Here is a 16,388-nt window from a genome sequence, read left to right on the forward strand (position 1 = left end):
TTTTCTATTTAATTTAAGCATGAGTCTGACTTTTCGTTATCATTAGCAAGTTAAACATCGTTTGAGTATTCAGTTCAACATTCATTATACTATAATAAAAACATCGGTTCAGCGATAATGTGAAAATACATAGCCAATGTCACACTATTTCGTATATTATACAAAACGTCTTATAATCGATTGTTGGTCGGCGACGCAACATTTTTGACATCGCGAAAAAAGATCGCCGGGAGAAACGAGAGCCGCGCCGAAGCGCGTGCGTAAGCAAGCAGAAGCGGGCTCGCAATGACGCGGGCGCGGCAAGGTGAGGCAAGGTGACGCGTGGTGGGGGTAGGTGGGGGTGGGGGGCGAGACGAGTGCGAGACTAGACGAGGCGCGGCGAGCGGCGAGACAAAGCGAGCTGCGAGACGAGACGAGCGAGGTCGGCGCACACAACACACGCGTGCTCCGTTCGACGTCAGGTGCGGCGCCGGAGAACCTTTCCCATGACGTGGATTCTGAGGCTCCTGAACCGCGGTCTCTCACCAGTATACTGGGTGTCCCCAACCGAGGCGGTCGCGTGATCGGCACGCGTCATATTTTTGGGAGCGAAAAGAAATACACGACGTGCCCCGGGCACGCCGAATGCACGCCGAAATCGTCGTCGTCGCTGCAATAAGACGGCGCAAAACGCTCTTTCCAACGGGGATCGTGCCAGGCTACGCGAAAGCTCCGGATTCTCTGACAATTTGCGCGAGCTGCTCGTTGGTAAGCTCGATGAGTAAACACACGACGCGACTTTACGAAGAGCGCGTGTGTTTCGCATGTCAATTTTCTTTTTTTTTTTTTTCCATTTTCTTTTCTTTCATCGTTTCTCCTCTTTCGGTATCTATTAGAGTGGCAAGGTGATTCAGACAATTTTGCCATTACTAATATGTCATTTTAATATTAAACAGAGTTATATCGTCTATGTGGTTATTACATATATACATTTTTTTTAAATTTACAAATCTCTTATTTCGTCACTGGTTCGACTGCAGAAACGCCCCTGCGTTTTAAATATCGATATTAGACGCGCTAAAATTTGAAAAGAATATCCGCACGCTTCTAGATGCTTCTTGTCGTTTATCTGTCGCTCGCACCCAAATGTGCGCTCAACTATATATTTTATCATTTATAATCGCGAAAACGAACAGATATGATTTTTCCGGAAGCTCTGCATATTCCGAATAAATGAATAAGAATTGCGGGAGTTTATCAAATAAAGTAACATGTTTATTCGTTGACGTTGACGTAACTTTAGATAGATAATAAACTCAATGATCGCTATAATTGAGCGTGGCGCTTATTTTATTAGTTCTTTCGTTTATTTGCCGATTTATCACGCGATACGTTTAAGCACAATTAACGCGATCTGCGCTGAACATTCAAGACCACATTGACTCAATCAATTATCCGAGTAAGAAGTATGATAGAAAATATAAGCAGCTGAAAATTTTAAGCTTGAATTTTATTTTTTTTTTTTTTTGAATAATTCGTCGTTTTTTTATATCTTTCTTCTTAATTTCGATGAATCGCGTATATCCTCGACTTGAAACATGTAATAAAAATGTGTTTATTAGTAATATACGACACGGTGAAACAATTCTTTTTTTTTTTAAATAAAAGAAAAATTTACGTATTGCTGGTTTGACGTGTATGACCACTTTACATCATTTTTTTCCTGTTATCTATAATCGTTTCCTGTAATACACGTTTCTGCCGAGTGTTCACATTCTGTACGATGTATTTAAAAGACACGTATTAAACGTCCTAGAATTTTTGCATACATACAAAATTCACATAATTAATTCATATGAATATATTATATTTTTGCTATCCTCTCACTTTCCCTTTCTTCTTTCTACAAGCATGAAAGTCCAGCTGGCAGCTGCGTCTCGATTAAAGAGCAATTGCGATGATGGATGCTTTAAATTAAAATTTTTTAATTTTCAATCTTGATATTCTGCAAAATTTGCACTGTTACGAATTGATATGTGAAATAATTCTGTTTAAACATACGTGACTCGATGTAATCGCGAATAACGGTTCCACCATATCGATCCAAAAGTGTTTGATACAGTATTTAAACGAAAGGTTTTTGTGTGTGTATATATATTCAAGATAAGTAATCTCTGGCGAGATTGCATCAGAAAATACGAGAGATTCAAATTTATTTTTTGGCATTGAAAAGAAAAGAATAAATACTATTTTATATTCATTTTTTTCGGACACGTGTGATATAAAATTATCGTTTTTCCGATGTTGCATTGCGAAAATAGCTGCAGAAATTATTCATTTATTTATGAATTTTTTAATTAAATTTAAATTGAATATATGCATTAATTTATTAATTTTTTAAAATTAAATATATGCAACGATGTCATAATGTAATTAAATAAATTATGTTGTCTTTTTACGAGGGATATAAAGCAGTGAATATATAATCTCCATATATATCGCACGCTGATTTTTTTTTATTTTTGCATAGAGGTGAATTTCGCAATATACACGAGAAGTAAACTTTAATGGAAATTTGCTATCCCTTTATTTTGGTAGAGAGACGAACATTCACGCGGAAATCGACCAGTCGGTTTCCATGGTGATCATACCCCTCCGTCGACTCTTATATGACACTTAACTATCTACTTTCGAACCTTTTCGTTTCTATTTTGTATTTATTTAAATATATGAGAAACGAATAATTTGTGATATCTTAGCAATCGGAGAAATGTCGAAGAAATATTTAATTTAATTTATAAACTATATCGATTATACGCCATAGAATATATTCGCGTGTGCTAGACACGTTAACGATGTCTTACAATCGTAATTTTTTTCAACGAACCAACACGCGATAAGTATAATCGTAAAATCCATAAACGGTAGTGAGACACATAATCCTTTTCTCAGATACATTTGCGCGTGTTGTAAATTCATTCCGATCGTAAATCTTTACGTAATTTCAAAAACTTTGATTGAGAAAGCCAAAAGAAGAAAAAAAGAAATAATTTGCGCAATTTTCTGTCGCTCTTATCATCGTTGCAAATATTGACAATTACGTGCGTAAAAAAAACGTTTAATTTTTTCTGCGACGAAAGCTTCGTAAAAACTTTTAATGACATTTTTCGGATGATGATGTCATCGCGCGAGATGCAGATCAAAGACCCCAATCTTACGTCAATTAAAATATGACGTCCCTTAAGCTTCTCGTTAAAATGACAGTTTTATATGCGCGCGTGACAATTGTATATAAAATATGATCTCGTTGATTCTAAAAGTTGTTTTCTTATTTTACCGAGATAATTTTTTTCCATTAAAAATTTGTCAAAGAAATTGCGAGAAAGCTCTTGGTACTACCCCAGAAATTTAGTTCTCTGAATTTAAGGCTCGTTTAAGTTTGACATTTTGTAAGATGAGATCTTATAAATACGCATTATTGCGAATTGCCAAAAGAATTTGCAGCTTTACGTCGAAAGTCGGCAGTTAAGCAATGCCAAAGTATTATTAGACCATCGACCGACGAAAGACTTCTAATAATAAGTGCGCCTACTTTTGAAAGTTTTGAAGGGCGTTCTGATAGATTTTATATGAGAAGTACTTTTTTTCTCTCTCTACAATATTTAATAAAATAATGATTACATATCAGTGACGATAATAATACAATGAATTCATAAAGAATAATAATTCTGCCATGCAATTGTGTATAGACACTTTTTGTCTCTTATTGCTAATGTAATAAATATATTTCCTGAAGTAATTAAAAATTTAAGAAAAATGAAATTGTGGGTACATATAGATATATACATGTTAATTAAAAAATTAAAGATAATTACAATAATTTTCAAAAATGGACTTGGATATTACAGTTACACTTTTAATATCTCTTTCTTCCTCTCTCTCTCTCTCTCTCTCTCTCTCTCGAATACAAACAGTATACGAGATAATAAAATAAATAAAAATACTGATAACTAATAGTATACTATTAATAACTAATTTATAAATAGCTAATTTACTGAATAAAAATTTCATAATGCAATCGGATTCGTGTTTCTAAATATTAATCTTAATGATAAATATCTTACTTAAATAAAATTAATTATTATTTAATTATTTGTTATACTATTTCGAAATTGATATCGTTTATTATGATATTAAACAAACGTGTCTTTCGTCGCAGATACATATAAATTTTAACTGTATATTCTTAGGACATATAAATTAGCGACACTTAAGCGAAAGAAGCGTTGATGTAATTGCTTACAATTAGACGATATATGTTGAGATATATCTGATGAAAATAAATACATATACATATACAACGTATAACATAATAAAAAAATCTACTTCTCTTGTATATTTGTTGATGGACATATATATATACATATATATAAATTCATTACAATTATTTATTTATTATAATTATAAATTATAACTTATTATAATTTATTATAAAATGGATATATTAACTTATTCTAATTAAATATATAAAAGTATATAAATATGTATGCACTAAATTTATACAAGTCAAGTATGATTTTTTTAGAGGAGAGATTATGGGGAATGATTTGCATGCGCTATAATGCACGTAACGCTATAATGAATAATTATTGCACGAATGGACACGCGCTTTCTCTAGATTAGATCTTTTTTTCATTTCAGGTATTACGCACTGACACTATTACATTTCTTATCTTGTTACCGATAATTTATTTTGCAGCCCTTCAGCTTAGGTGGAGAGACTTTTCTCGTCGATCGATTAAGCGCCAGTTGCACGCTTTGCTTTATTTCTTGATTGATTAACCCATTTATTGATTGATTTTATCTAACCCCCTATTTTTTTATTTCTGAATAATTGTATATTATAATTGCTCACACCGACGAGTGTCGCTAGTATATTCCTACACCTATACACGCATACACGTCTGCACGCTATTGACATTATCTCGATGGTGAGTAATTACTGATTTTCTCTTTATTAATCACTTTCTTTATATCTTTTTTAATACTTGGTCTTGAGATAATATAATACAAATTATGTGCTTAAATTTTTTTTTATATGACGCATACTTATGCACTACTTTGTATCTATCGATATATGTATGAGTATCGAGTGCCAAAACGTGTATGATTTTGTCATCGCTTACTCGAGTGATATCGAGAGATATAGAGATATGATAATGAACGGATGTATATCCGTTAATTTGCTATATCTATCGCGTGATAAATTATGTGTTTTTGACAGTGATTCATACCTAAATGATATGTATGTTACATTATTCTTATCGCTTCATTCAGTGACGTATTTATGGAGGAAATTGTCGGGCTTCAGTCCTTTTCCTTCATTCTTCAATTCCAAGATCTAACTAACAAAAGTTGTCAGCATTTTCACACTTATCGAGCACCGTTTCATTAAGCAAATTAAACTATATACGGTTAAAAAATTTGTGTTAAATTTAACAAATATCAAACGGTCCATAAAAATTTTTGTGTTAATTTTTTAATTATGTTATTTTGTGTAACATTAATTAAAACATGTTAATTTTAGATTTTATTAGCCGCAATTGTATTATAAAATAAAAAATTAACATTTATTCTGTAAATTTTAACAGATAAATCTTGGCACTAATAAAATAAAACAGAACATAGTTATTGTGCAAAATTGAAAATAGATGCACATTGTGTTATTTTTATATCTATAGTTTAACACAGATATTTTAACGGGGACCGTTTTTAACAAAAGAACACAAATTTTCCTACTCTCTTAAAATAAATCAGTGAAAAAACCACCGATTGAATCAATAAAACAGTACATCACTGACAATCAGTCACTATTTCCTGATTTTCAGTGATGTACTGTTTTATTGATTCAATCGGTGGTTTTTTTACTGATTTATTTTAAGAGAGTACTGTGTAAGTACATTGAAAAAATTTATCTAATTCGAATAAGTATGTATTTCAATACTGCCAAATGAATCATTTATTTGAAACTAATAATATTTATTTGATATAAGAAAATCCTTTTCAAAACAAATAAATATTGATTTGTTTCAAATAAATGATTCATTTGACAGTATTGAACTAAATATGTATAAATTTAGTCATTTGTTAGCCTCTCCTCGTTCCCACAATCGAATCACAAAATACGCCACTGGTTCTATTTTTCGCGCATGGATTTTTTTCCCAGCTTCTCTTCTCGTATAATCGATATCATTGATATATTAATTGAAAAATCCTTTTGTAGGACGAGCGACTCGAGCGACTCGAAAGTGCGTGCATGCTGAATTCGGCGCGGTTTACGTTCCGCGAATCGTCAAGGATCGTTCCCAGGATCCTTATGGTAACCGGAGGACAAGGTGGCTATCATCCGAGCGAGTTCCAAGGGTTGAAGGGCTGGCGGCGTCGTTGGATCCACTCGGCAATCACTTACATTTAGAGAGACAATGGCCAGCAGGAACAAGGCTGACCTGCTAGAGCTTCAAGTAGAATGCGACGACGATTACAACAGGAACAACAACAATCATGGGAACAGTTATGCCGATTGTTCCGCGAACGTCGCCGGCAAGGAGGAAGATCTGTGCGCGAAGAGAAATCATCAGAGTAATCATCATCAGCCGCGCAAAGCCCCGTTGGTCGGCTGGCGAAATGGAAGTCCCACGATTTGCCTTACAAATTCCGTTGTCCACAAAAATGTCGATCTGGTGGACAGCGTGAACAATAGACGGGAAGTCGGTCTAGACTCGACGGAGAAATCGAACAATGGGATCAAGTTGACGGAGCAGAGCGCTACACCGAGGAAGATTGAAGAAACGCTCGATCGTGAGTCTTCGAATGCCGATACACCGACCAATCAAGTCAGGGACTCGCTCGATTCCGAGAGTATTAGCTCGGAACGCGAAGATTCCTTAGGTTCTATCGAGAAAATGACGAAGAGCCGTAAGAAACCAAAAGTACCCGATGGCGGTTGGGGCTGGGTGGTCGTTCTGGCCTCCCTGGTCATCTCCATGATAGCCGACGGGGTCTCCTTTAGCTTCGGTCTCCTTTACATTGAGTTCCTTCACGAATTTGGCGCGTCCAAGTCCAAGACCGCTTGGATCGGCTCGCTTTTCATGGCTGTGCCGCTTCTATCCGGGCCGATCATGTCCGCTCTTGTGGACCGATACGGCTGCAGGAACATGACCATCATCGGCGGCCTGGTGTCCGGATTCGGCTTCATCCTAAGTATCTTTAGTAACACCATCGAGGTAATGTACTTGACCTTTGGCGTGATCGCGGGTCTCGGTCTGGGTTTGTGCTACGTCACCGCGGTTGTGAGCATCGCCTTTTGGTTCGATAAGAAGCGAACCTTAGCTGTAGGTCTCGGCGCGTGCGGCACCGGAATCGGCACCTTCGTCTACGCCCCGATGACGACGTATTTCATCAACGAGTATGGCTGGCGGGGCGCATGTTTACTCCTGGCCGGCACCTTCTTCAACATGATCGTCGCAGGGACCGTGATGAGAGATCCGGAATGGTGGATACTGGAGCAACAGAAGCAGGATCAGGCCGCGACGAAGAAATCGAATGTACGATCGGACGGTACAGTAAAGTCGAACGGAAGCCCGTCCGATGAGTTTCCGGGGGTCGAGGAGCTCCGACGATTGCTTAGAAGCGACCGGGCGCCCGAGTATTTCTTACAGAACCTAAGCACGAGCATCGAAATGGCCGACGGCGCGAAAAGGCACACGACGAGCGTGGTTAATCTACCGACTTTTGTAAAGCGAAGCGAAAAGGTGAGCCATCAAGCGAGTCGCGTAAAGCGACACAGAAAAAACGGTATCCTCGAAAGAATGCCAATATACCTTGATTCAAGTATATTTTATCCTTATAATAGCGCCAAATATAATCTTGGATAAAGAATAATTCATCCTCAAAACAAAAGTGCAAAATATCCTGGGTTGAAGCTGAAGTTTACTTCAATTTAAAAATTAAGTCGCAAGGATAAGTGAGCATCGGATATAAGGATTTTACCAAACTTATTTATTATTAAGACAAATGAAGATTTGTGATTACAAAGAGCAGTCTATGCTTAAATGAATCAAATAGCGTTCAAGAATAAAAATATACTTGAATCAAGGATTCCTTTTTTTCTGTGGACGATTTCTCCGGTATTGTCGAATTTTGTAAAGGAATGAATATTGGAATGTATGAGATTTCAGGTGCCTTTGGAAGTATTGGAATCATTACTAGGCAATTCTAGGCTGTATACCGTTATCCTGGAAAACTATCCTAGTCTTCTATTGTGTAGAAGTTTGTCCGATAAACACCTGCAGGATTCGACGGGGGAGATTCATAATAAAAGCGGAGTCACTATGTCAATGAGGTTAATCATTTGTTACGTGTAGTTAGTTATAATATAGGTTTTAGCGATTTAATTTTCTTCGTCGAATCCCTCTTTTCCAACGAAATACGATATACATATATATATTTGTCGCGCGATACTTTAGTTAGTCGAATACAATGGAATCGACTACACACAATACCTGGTCGTGACATTTAACATTTATGTTACGTTCTACAAAGGCTGAAACGAGCAACGGAATCGAAAACGATCGTGGATCAAAGGAACAAAGATACTTGTCTGGCATCCACTCCCGCACCCACGAAACTTTGCTCCAGAAAAATGTCGAAGAAGGAAATAGAGGGGACTAATCCATTACTGGCGAAAGAAGTCACGCATACTACGGTAATAAACAAACGGTCACTTTCGTTATGGATTCCGTCGATTCCCCTCGTGGCAACATGAAGCGAATACTTTCCAGGTAGTTCCGACGGAAAGAAGGAGATCCGTGTCTAAACGTTACGTTGAAGTTGAATCGCAGGCGAACGTCATCAGGACCGACTCGATACCTTGGCTCAGACGACAGTTCAGTACCAATACCCATTACTTCAAGGATATCCGAGTGCATAGAAATTCGGTCATGTATCGCGGCGCTGCCCTAAATCTGCACAAGTACAGGCTGAGAGCGAGCAGTTGTCCCGACATCTATAGAAACAGTATGATTACATTGGCTAAAGAGAACGAACAGGTATTTCATTAAGCGTTCGCGATAATATTAGAAGAGGCAGGTAGGTTTTGCTTTTGTCTAGCGCACAAAAATTTGTACAGTTGTCCCTGTCTTACGCAGAAGTGGTACGACGAGCTGGTGGATCTGTTAAAGAGCATGTTGGACTTTTCGATGTTTCTCGAATTGCATTTCCTGCTGATGTCATTGTCGACGATATTGCTATTCACGTGGTTCATCGTACCGTACTTCTACCTCGCGGAGCATCTGACTAGGAACGGTTACGACGAGTCCGATGCCGCTAATCTCCTCAGCATTATCGGCATAACCAATACCATCGGAATGGTAATCTTAAAATCATTAGAGAGTAACGCGCTCTATTTTTCGCAAATTGCCAGCGAATTGTCATGCGAGATACCATTCTCTCATACTCGGTGTTGCTCGCTTTTATAGATCATTCTAGGCTGGGCTGGCGATCAACCCTGGATGAATGTCATTAAAACGTACACCTGGTGTCTGATTGCGTGCGGAGTGGCCACGATATTGATGTCCGTCTTCACCTATAATTACGCGTTTCTGATGATAACCTCTGCAGCTTTCGGCCTCTTCTTCGCGAGCAATTTCAGCTTTACTCCTGTTATATTGGTCGAGCTGATTCCTTTGGAAAGATTCACTACCGCTTACGGTCTCAGCTTGTTATGTCAAGGAATCGGAAATCTTCTCGGACCCCCGTTGGCTGGATGGTTGTTCGACGTCACTGAATCCTGGGATCTTTCTTTCCTTATGGCCGGCGGTTGGATTATCGTCTCCGGGATCTTTGTAGGTATTATACCGTACACGAAGAATCGAAAAATTTTCGGTAGCGGACCGATCGAGATGGAACGAACGAATGGCAATGACTGTTTAGCATAGAACGAATTATATTCATTGTTTTACATTATATACACATGTTGCGCAAAGTTATTGTAGATTGGAGGAAAAAAAGACGAACGAATATTTAGAGCTCGCAAGAAAATGTTGAATCTCACTATTCATTTTTACATGCGGATGCGACAAGACGTTTATCGAATATTTTGCAATTTTCTATTTATAGCCAAAAGATATTTTCTTGTACTTAAATTATTCGTGTCACGCGAATAATTCTATATTTATACATCTAATGAAACATTTACACAAATCGATTGAAAGAAAACACATCAATGTACTTCGTACGCCTACAAAGAGCTTTTTCTACTTAAAGTACTACGCTTTACATATACAAGTTGCAGTGCATACTTAATTTTAACGGAATATATTGAATAAAAGATTGTTTGTAATGTACTTAGTCTTATTACAAGACAACGGTATTAAGAAGTCAAAAAGATATATTTTATTACATTTTTTTGTAAAACTCGCATATAGATGAATTTATTTTTTATTAGACTTGTAAACGCTTGAAACGCTTAAATACATTTATACATGCTTTAATAATGTAATGAAGCGACGTGTTAACAATTTATAATGAAATTTGTTTCCCAGATTATTCAGTTTAACAATGTTTTCATTATAGGTTTATATATATATATATATATATATGTGCGTACGATATATATTATATCGTTACAATATCATCGCACAAAATATTTACAAAAGTTTTTTGTGAATATTTTTGTTATTTTTCAAAGATCCAAAGATTAAATAAGTAGTCAAATAATGATCATATATAATGTTTACTATATATAATATTTAGAAAGAATGTGCAAAGATTTACGAAAAAAATGCGCAGTTTCGTAAAAAGAAATCGTTGAATCATTTAACTTAATTTATTTCAATTGTTCGATTTACATCGTTGCGTGATATACACATAGTGATATGACATAAAAATATCTGCTACACGATAATGCAAAGAAGATGTAAGCATGTTTCATCTTTCATCTAAACAAACATCTAATTAAAACATTTCAATAATATTCAGGTACTTGTCCGAAGAAGAACTAGAAGAGAGATGAATAGTGTGAATAGACTATATTTATAAAAATTGTTATTTATAAAAGCCGTCAAAATTTTGTTTGTCTCGAACATGTAACGACTATATAATGTGACTAACATGTATCTGTCTGATAAATATGAACAGATTAAATATTTATTATCGACGGTGTTAAAAAATTACATGTTACCGGTATTATTATCGGGGTTCGCGACCCGGATACTATTTCTCTGAAAAAAAGAAACAGAGTAAGAGGTGAGAGAAAACACTAAATGAGAAGAAAAATCAAATCCCCTTTGTCCTTCCATCGGCAAAATTATCTCAGTATCCTGGAGACGTCATTGGATTGAGTGCGTTAGGGCTCGGGCTCCGACTGGACGCCCTCGGAACCCCCAGAATGTTGGCGAGATTCCGTACACTCTGAGGAAACGTCCTCGCCAGGACGAAATGCTGCGGGCCGAGCAACGCGTCTCCCATTACGCCGAGACGCACTCCGTTTCCACGCTTGTGTAAGGTCATTGACATGTCTAAAAAATGTATACAAACCTGATGTGCAATACAAAATACTAATAGATATCGCGTGATTAACGCTCCTTATTAATCCTCGTCGACTGTGTCGGAATCATGACGTCAGAAGCTAGAAAATATACGCTCAAAATTTTGACATGGAATTTTCAGATAAAAAATATATTTCAACGAAACAACAATACAATCCTAATAGCACACCATATCCAAAAGACATTCAGAGAATATCCGGAGGACATTCGAACATCCTCAGGATGTTCTCTGAACGTCTTCGGAATGTTAGGGAAAATTCTGTGGTACACTGTAAAATTGTCTGAAAACTAATTTTTCCTTTATAATCAATCAGCAGCTGTATTTTCTCGCTTCTGACATCACAATCCAACATGGCGGCGAGGACCAAGGAGTCTTAATAAAATATATATGTATATACTGCAGTTTCCTTGCGGCGGTCGCCAGTAGATCGCCCCATCTATGCCTTCCACAGGTAGATCACCGTCGACGTGCGTCAAACACAGGGAGTACCTTCTCGACAGTTGATTGAGGAGTAACTTCAGGACGATGGCAGGTACGCAGGACGAGATGAACCCGCAGGACGTTTCCGCCGCCGTGATCGCGTAAATCGCGCTCTGCCTAGACCTGGCTTCCTGAACGTTTCGTTGAATGACCTTTGGGAAGCGCGACACGAGAGCGTTTGGAGAGATTCGAGGGAGTTGTTTGACGCGTGAATCTTAAATCCGAGTCTCACCTGTAAGATCTCGACGAGATCGTCGTGAAACAACGGCGTCCTGGTGGGCAAGGCGAGACAGAGGATACCTCGGGCCTCGTGGTTTCTCAGGAACACGGCTCGCTGACTCACGAACTTCACGGTCGCGAGCACGTCGTCCGGAACGTTGACGTCCGAGTGCCGGAAGTACTCCTTCAGAGCGTCCACGGTGGCCACTAAGAGAACTTCCGTCTCCGTCGCCCCGGTTACGTTGGCGATTTTCCGCACCAGGTCGACGTCGACCTCCTCCGACCAAGCCACCACCTTTCTTCCGCACGGAGAGATGGTCTGCAGCTGATTCGACTGCGGATGCTTCAGAAACAGCTCCTCGACGATGATCTTGGGTGCCGTTACGGCTATCCAGCTGATGGACATAATTTCGCGAATCGCTTGGAATGTCAGTGGGAGGTAGCAGAAGAGCATATAGGTCAAGGTATCCGCGTAGTAGTGTTTGTGACGCGATTTTAGAGCCTGCAGCTCTCGGACGAGGAGAAACGGCGTCCTTAAGCACAACGTGACCATGATGTACCAGGACAAAGCGATGCAGGAGTGAAGGATGTTGATCGGATTGAAAGACTTGGTGATGGATTCGAGTATCAGGCGAGGATTGAAGCTCCTCTTGCTCGACTCGCGTTGGACGATCGATACAAGCTCCAGGAATTTCAGTCCTTCAGCCTTTCGCCATTGTCTACCAAGAATTACAGACAAAAATTAGTTTTTCAAATTAAGATACACAATTTTTATTGTTATCCTTTCTTTAATCTTCACTTCAAATAGATCCTCAAGTATCAAATAATATTATTAAACAGTTTTTATCCTAACAGCACATATATCCTGAAGACATCAGAAAACATTCTAAGAATGTTCAAATGTCGTCTGGATTTTCTCTGAATATCCTCAGAATGTCTTTCGGATATGGTGTGCTATTAGGGTATTGTTATCCTTTTTAAACACATTTTAAATAAGAAATCCTCAAGAATCTTCAAGTTTCAGATAATATTATTTGTTTAAACGTTTTCCTAGACGAATATATGAAAAATAGGATCAGAAATGTGCAATATCTTGGACTCATACCTGGCAAGCTCTTTCAGAGTACAAACTAGGACTATCATCGCGATTTTGACGCATTGAGACACTCCGATCCGCTTCTTCAGGATCTCCGGGCGTTCGATGGGATCGTTGTTGTAAAGAAAATCGTTCCAGTAGTTGCTGAAGCTCTCGATGAGCATCTGTCGAAGCCGCGGTAGAGCAGTGGGCTCGGCATACAGATTCGTGAAGGGCGAATCGCTTTCCTGGCACGTCCAGTTATCCGTCGAATACTTGAGCGGCAAGAAATCCGCCAAAGTCAGGTGCTCCTGTCGCAGAAGCAAATGATGCGCCCGCACGAGACATACCTGACGCTCTTCCCCACGCACGAAGCAATTTACCACGTGCACCTGCCACGGCGGTAATTTCCCCGGAAGAAACTTTGACGTCACGTCGCTTATGTAATCCTATGACAGAACAGTTACTACGTCAGATCGAAAGGAGTTCGAGGTCAGCGATCGGTCTCCCAGGTAACAAATTGACGTCATTTTGACTGACGTCATTCCCCGACAGCACACATATCCCGAAGACGTTCAGAGAACATTCTATAAGGATGTTCGAATATCCTCTGGATATTTTCTGGATATCTTTCGAACATTTTTCGGATATGTTGTACTGTTGATGAGGTTTTGACGTCGATGACGTCATTTTGACGTTTAATGACGTCAGTTTTCTACCTGAGTCTCTGACAGAACGACGGACGCCGACCTGGATGTTGTTGTCAGTGATGGGACGACCGCGAAACGAGCAGGGCGAGTTCACCAGGTGGCTGTCGACGGAGTAATCGAGCTCCTTCCAAACGTAGACGCCCCAGCGTGTGAAGAGAGCCGATCTCAGGTATTTTCTCGTAGACGCCAGATGAGCGAGGTGATTCCTCACGCCCTTCACGATCAAACGACCTTCCACGAGAAGCGTGCAGATTCCCTATATATACAGGATGTCTGACATAAGGTGTCACATCAAAAATATACAAGTGGATCTTGTTATTTAAAGGCAATTTTTCCTCGACAAAAATATTGAGGCATTAATCATTTTCAAGTTATAAGCGATTGAAAATAAAGGGTTTTTCGCAAACTATAAGCCTTGTGGGAATAAAATATTAACAAAATCACATTCTCCAATTAATTTTAAGTAGAGGCGTTTACTTTAATAAAATTTTAATTTAAGATTTTGTTATAAAGATACACGATGGCAAAAATTGGGAACATGCAAAAAATAATGGCCTCCCCCGAGATTTTTCCTGAGGAAAAATTGTCTCCAAATAACTAGATCTAATTGCATATTTTCGGTGTGACACTTTATGTCAGATACCCTGCATATATGATATTGTGACAATGTTGGATTTGAATAATTGGTAATGTTTTTGCTCGCAACTCTCTATACTCACGTGATTCCGTCCCTGATCCAAGATACTCCGAATACTGTTCTCCTCCACGACGACGTAATTCGGATACTTCCACTTTATGAAGCGTATCCAAGATCTCCTTGTCCACGTCATCACTTAAAAAAATATCGAACATGTATACGCATTATTATTCTATGCAATGCATCTTGTAAACTGATGATTTAAATACGTAGAAGATTATGATTCACATGATTTAGATATTTACAATTATGCGCGATCTTTAATCGCGAATCGATGAAAGATCAAAAGCGCGCGAGTGTAACATAAAGCGAGAAAATATATATCATTAAACACGCATGATCTCTTATCTCCAGTGTGCGTATAATCTTTATATTTTTTCCAAGAGTTTGAAGGTACAAAGTACCTACTGTTACCTAAGTACGCGATAAGGAGAAGCGGGACCAGAAATATCGTCAGCGAAAAACTGAAGCCGAGATTCACTATCGAAGAGACACCGACGTCGACCATGACTTTGGTTAATTCCTCGTCAAGTTACCGATATATTTATTTATACTCGTCAATTATTGAACAATAACGATGCGAGAGACCGGAAGCGTGTCGCGCGCTCGCAATTTTCGACCTCACTGCCGGTGATACAAGTCGGCGGAATATAAACCGCGTTTGCGTATCGGAATGCAGTCGATTATATATTCCGATTTGACCCTACGACCTCTTTCAAAAAAAAAAGAAAGAGAGAGACCAGAGCAGACACTGACAAGTTATGTTACTTTACTCCTTCATCGTCGAGAGGTCTTGTCAGAAGTCTGTGTCGTTTATCGTTGACAACAACCAGCGATGGAAAGAGCGGGGGAGGAAGATAATATATGCTTGCGTCCTTTGGTCCCGAAACCTCTCTTACGTGTGAAGATGACTTATTAAAAGCGTTTGATACACACTTCAATTACATTATATGCTGATTTATTTTAAGAAATGATTCTAAAACAATTTTTTTTTTTTAAATCAAAATGGTGACTCTTCACTCTCTCCTTTCTCTAAAACTCTAATAATCTTTCTATTTCGTTATTCCATTTAGTTATTTGTTATATTTTTTTATATTTTTTGGTTGAATATCTTTTTTAATTGTATTCGAGATATTCATTTACTTATCAAATTATGAATAACATTGTGCTATTTCTTCTGAATTTAATCGAAATTAATTATAATATCCAAAATTACACATACACACACATGTATATATATATATATATATATATATATATATTGAAACAATTATTTAAAAAAAAATTAATAATATGAGCTGTCAAATGCGTCGATACTTTAGATACAAATTATTTTAATTTGAACTTCTTTTGACTATCGATAATAAAAATAAATAAATTATTAAGTTAATAATAATTTTAATTTATAATAATTATTATTAATTTAATAATTTATTTATTATTATATATAGTCAAAAGAAGTTGAAATTAAAATAATTGATATCTAAAATATCGACGTATTTGACAGCTCATATTATTTAATTTTTAAAATTAATAATAGAATATCTTTAAAGTACGTCCGTCCATTTCTCGAAATTCAACCTTGAAAAATGTGTAGCTTCGATGGTCGGTAATGCGGAGC

At 37.8% G+C, this 16,388-nt stretch overlaps 2 protein-coding genes across 6 annotated transcripts; one reads left to right on the forward strand and one right to left on the reverse strand.

Annotated features, from left to right (window-relative positions):
- Positions 1-384: 384 nt before the first annotated feature.
- Positions 385-11,190, forward strand: LOC114946580 (monocarboxylate transporter 14). Of its 3 annotated transcripts, none has more exons than XM_029323146.2 (7): positions 385-747; positions 6,263-7,790; positions 8,217-8,380; positions 8,581-8,743; positions 8,820-9,086; positions 9,186-9,407; positions 9,516-11,190. In XM_029323146.2, exons 2-7 carry the CDS (start codon positions 6,462-6,464, stop codon positions 9,972-9,974), a joined length of 2,604 nt encoding a protein of 867 aa, XP_029178979.1. In that variant the 5' UTR covers positions 385-747; positions 6,263-6,461; the 3' UTR covers positions 9,975-11,190. The 3 variants fall into 3 exon arrangements, with proteins under 3 accessions (XP_029178979.1, XP_029178997.1, XP_029178987.1); XM_029323154.2 differs by lacking the exon at positions 385-747 and adding an exon at positions 4,500-4,970; XM_029323164.2 differs by lacking the exon at positions 9,516-11,190 and having other exon boundaries at positions 9,167-9,401.
- On the reverse strand, positions 10,846-15,481 carry LOC114946595 (uncharacterized). Of its 3 annotated transcripts, none has more exons than XM_029323181.2 (7): positions 15,182-15,481; positions 14,790-14,902; positions 14,111-14,326; positions 13,391-13,809; positions 12,299-13,004; positions 11,984-12,197; positions 10,846-11,555 (listed from the first exon to the last, which is right to left on the reverse strand). In XM_029323181.2, the coding sequence occupies exons 1-7, from the start codon at positions 15,273-15,275 to the stop codon at positions 11,350-11,352; spliced, it is 1,968 nt and encodes a 655-aa protein (XP_029179014.1). In that variant the 5' UTR covers positions 15,276-15,481; the 3' UTR covers positions 10,846-11,349. The 3 variants fall into 3 exon arrangements, with proteins under 3 accessions (XP_029179014.1, XP_029179007.1, XP_029179025.1); XM_029323174.2 differs by having other exon boundaries at positions 11,984-12,218; positions 15,182-15,479; XM_029323192.2 differs by lacking the exon at positions 14,111-14,326 and having other exon boundaries at positions 11,984-12,218.
- Positions 15,482-16,388: the final 907 nt, after the last annotated feature.

Source organism: Nylanderia fulva, unplaced genomic scaffold (genome assembly GCF_048542155.1).
Source record: "Nylanderia fulva isolate GAGA-0341 unplaced genomic scaffold, ASM4854215v1 Scaffold3, whole genome shotgun sequence".
Classification (NCBI taxonomy): domain Eukaryota; kingdom Metazoa; phylum Arthropoda; class Insecta; order Hymenoptera; family Formicidae; genus Nylanderia; species Nylanderia fulva.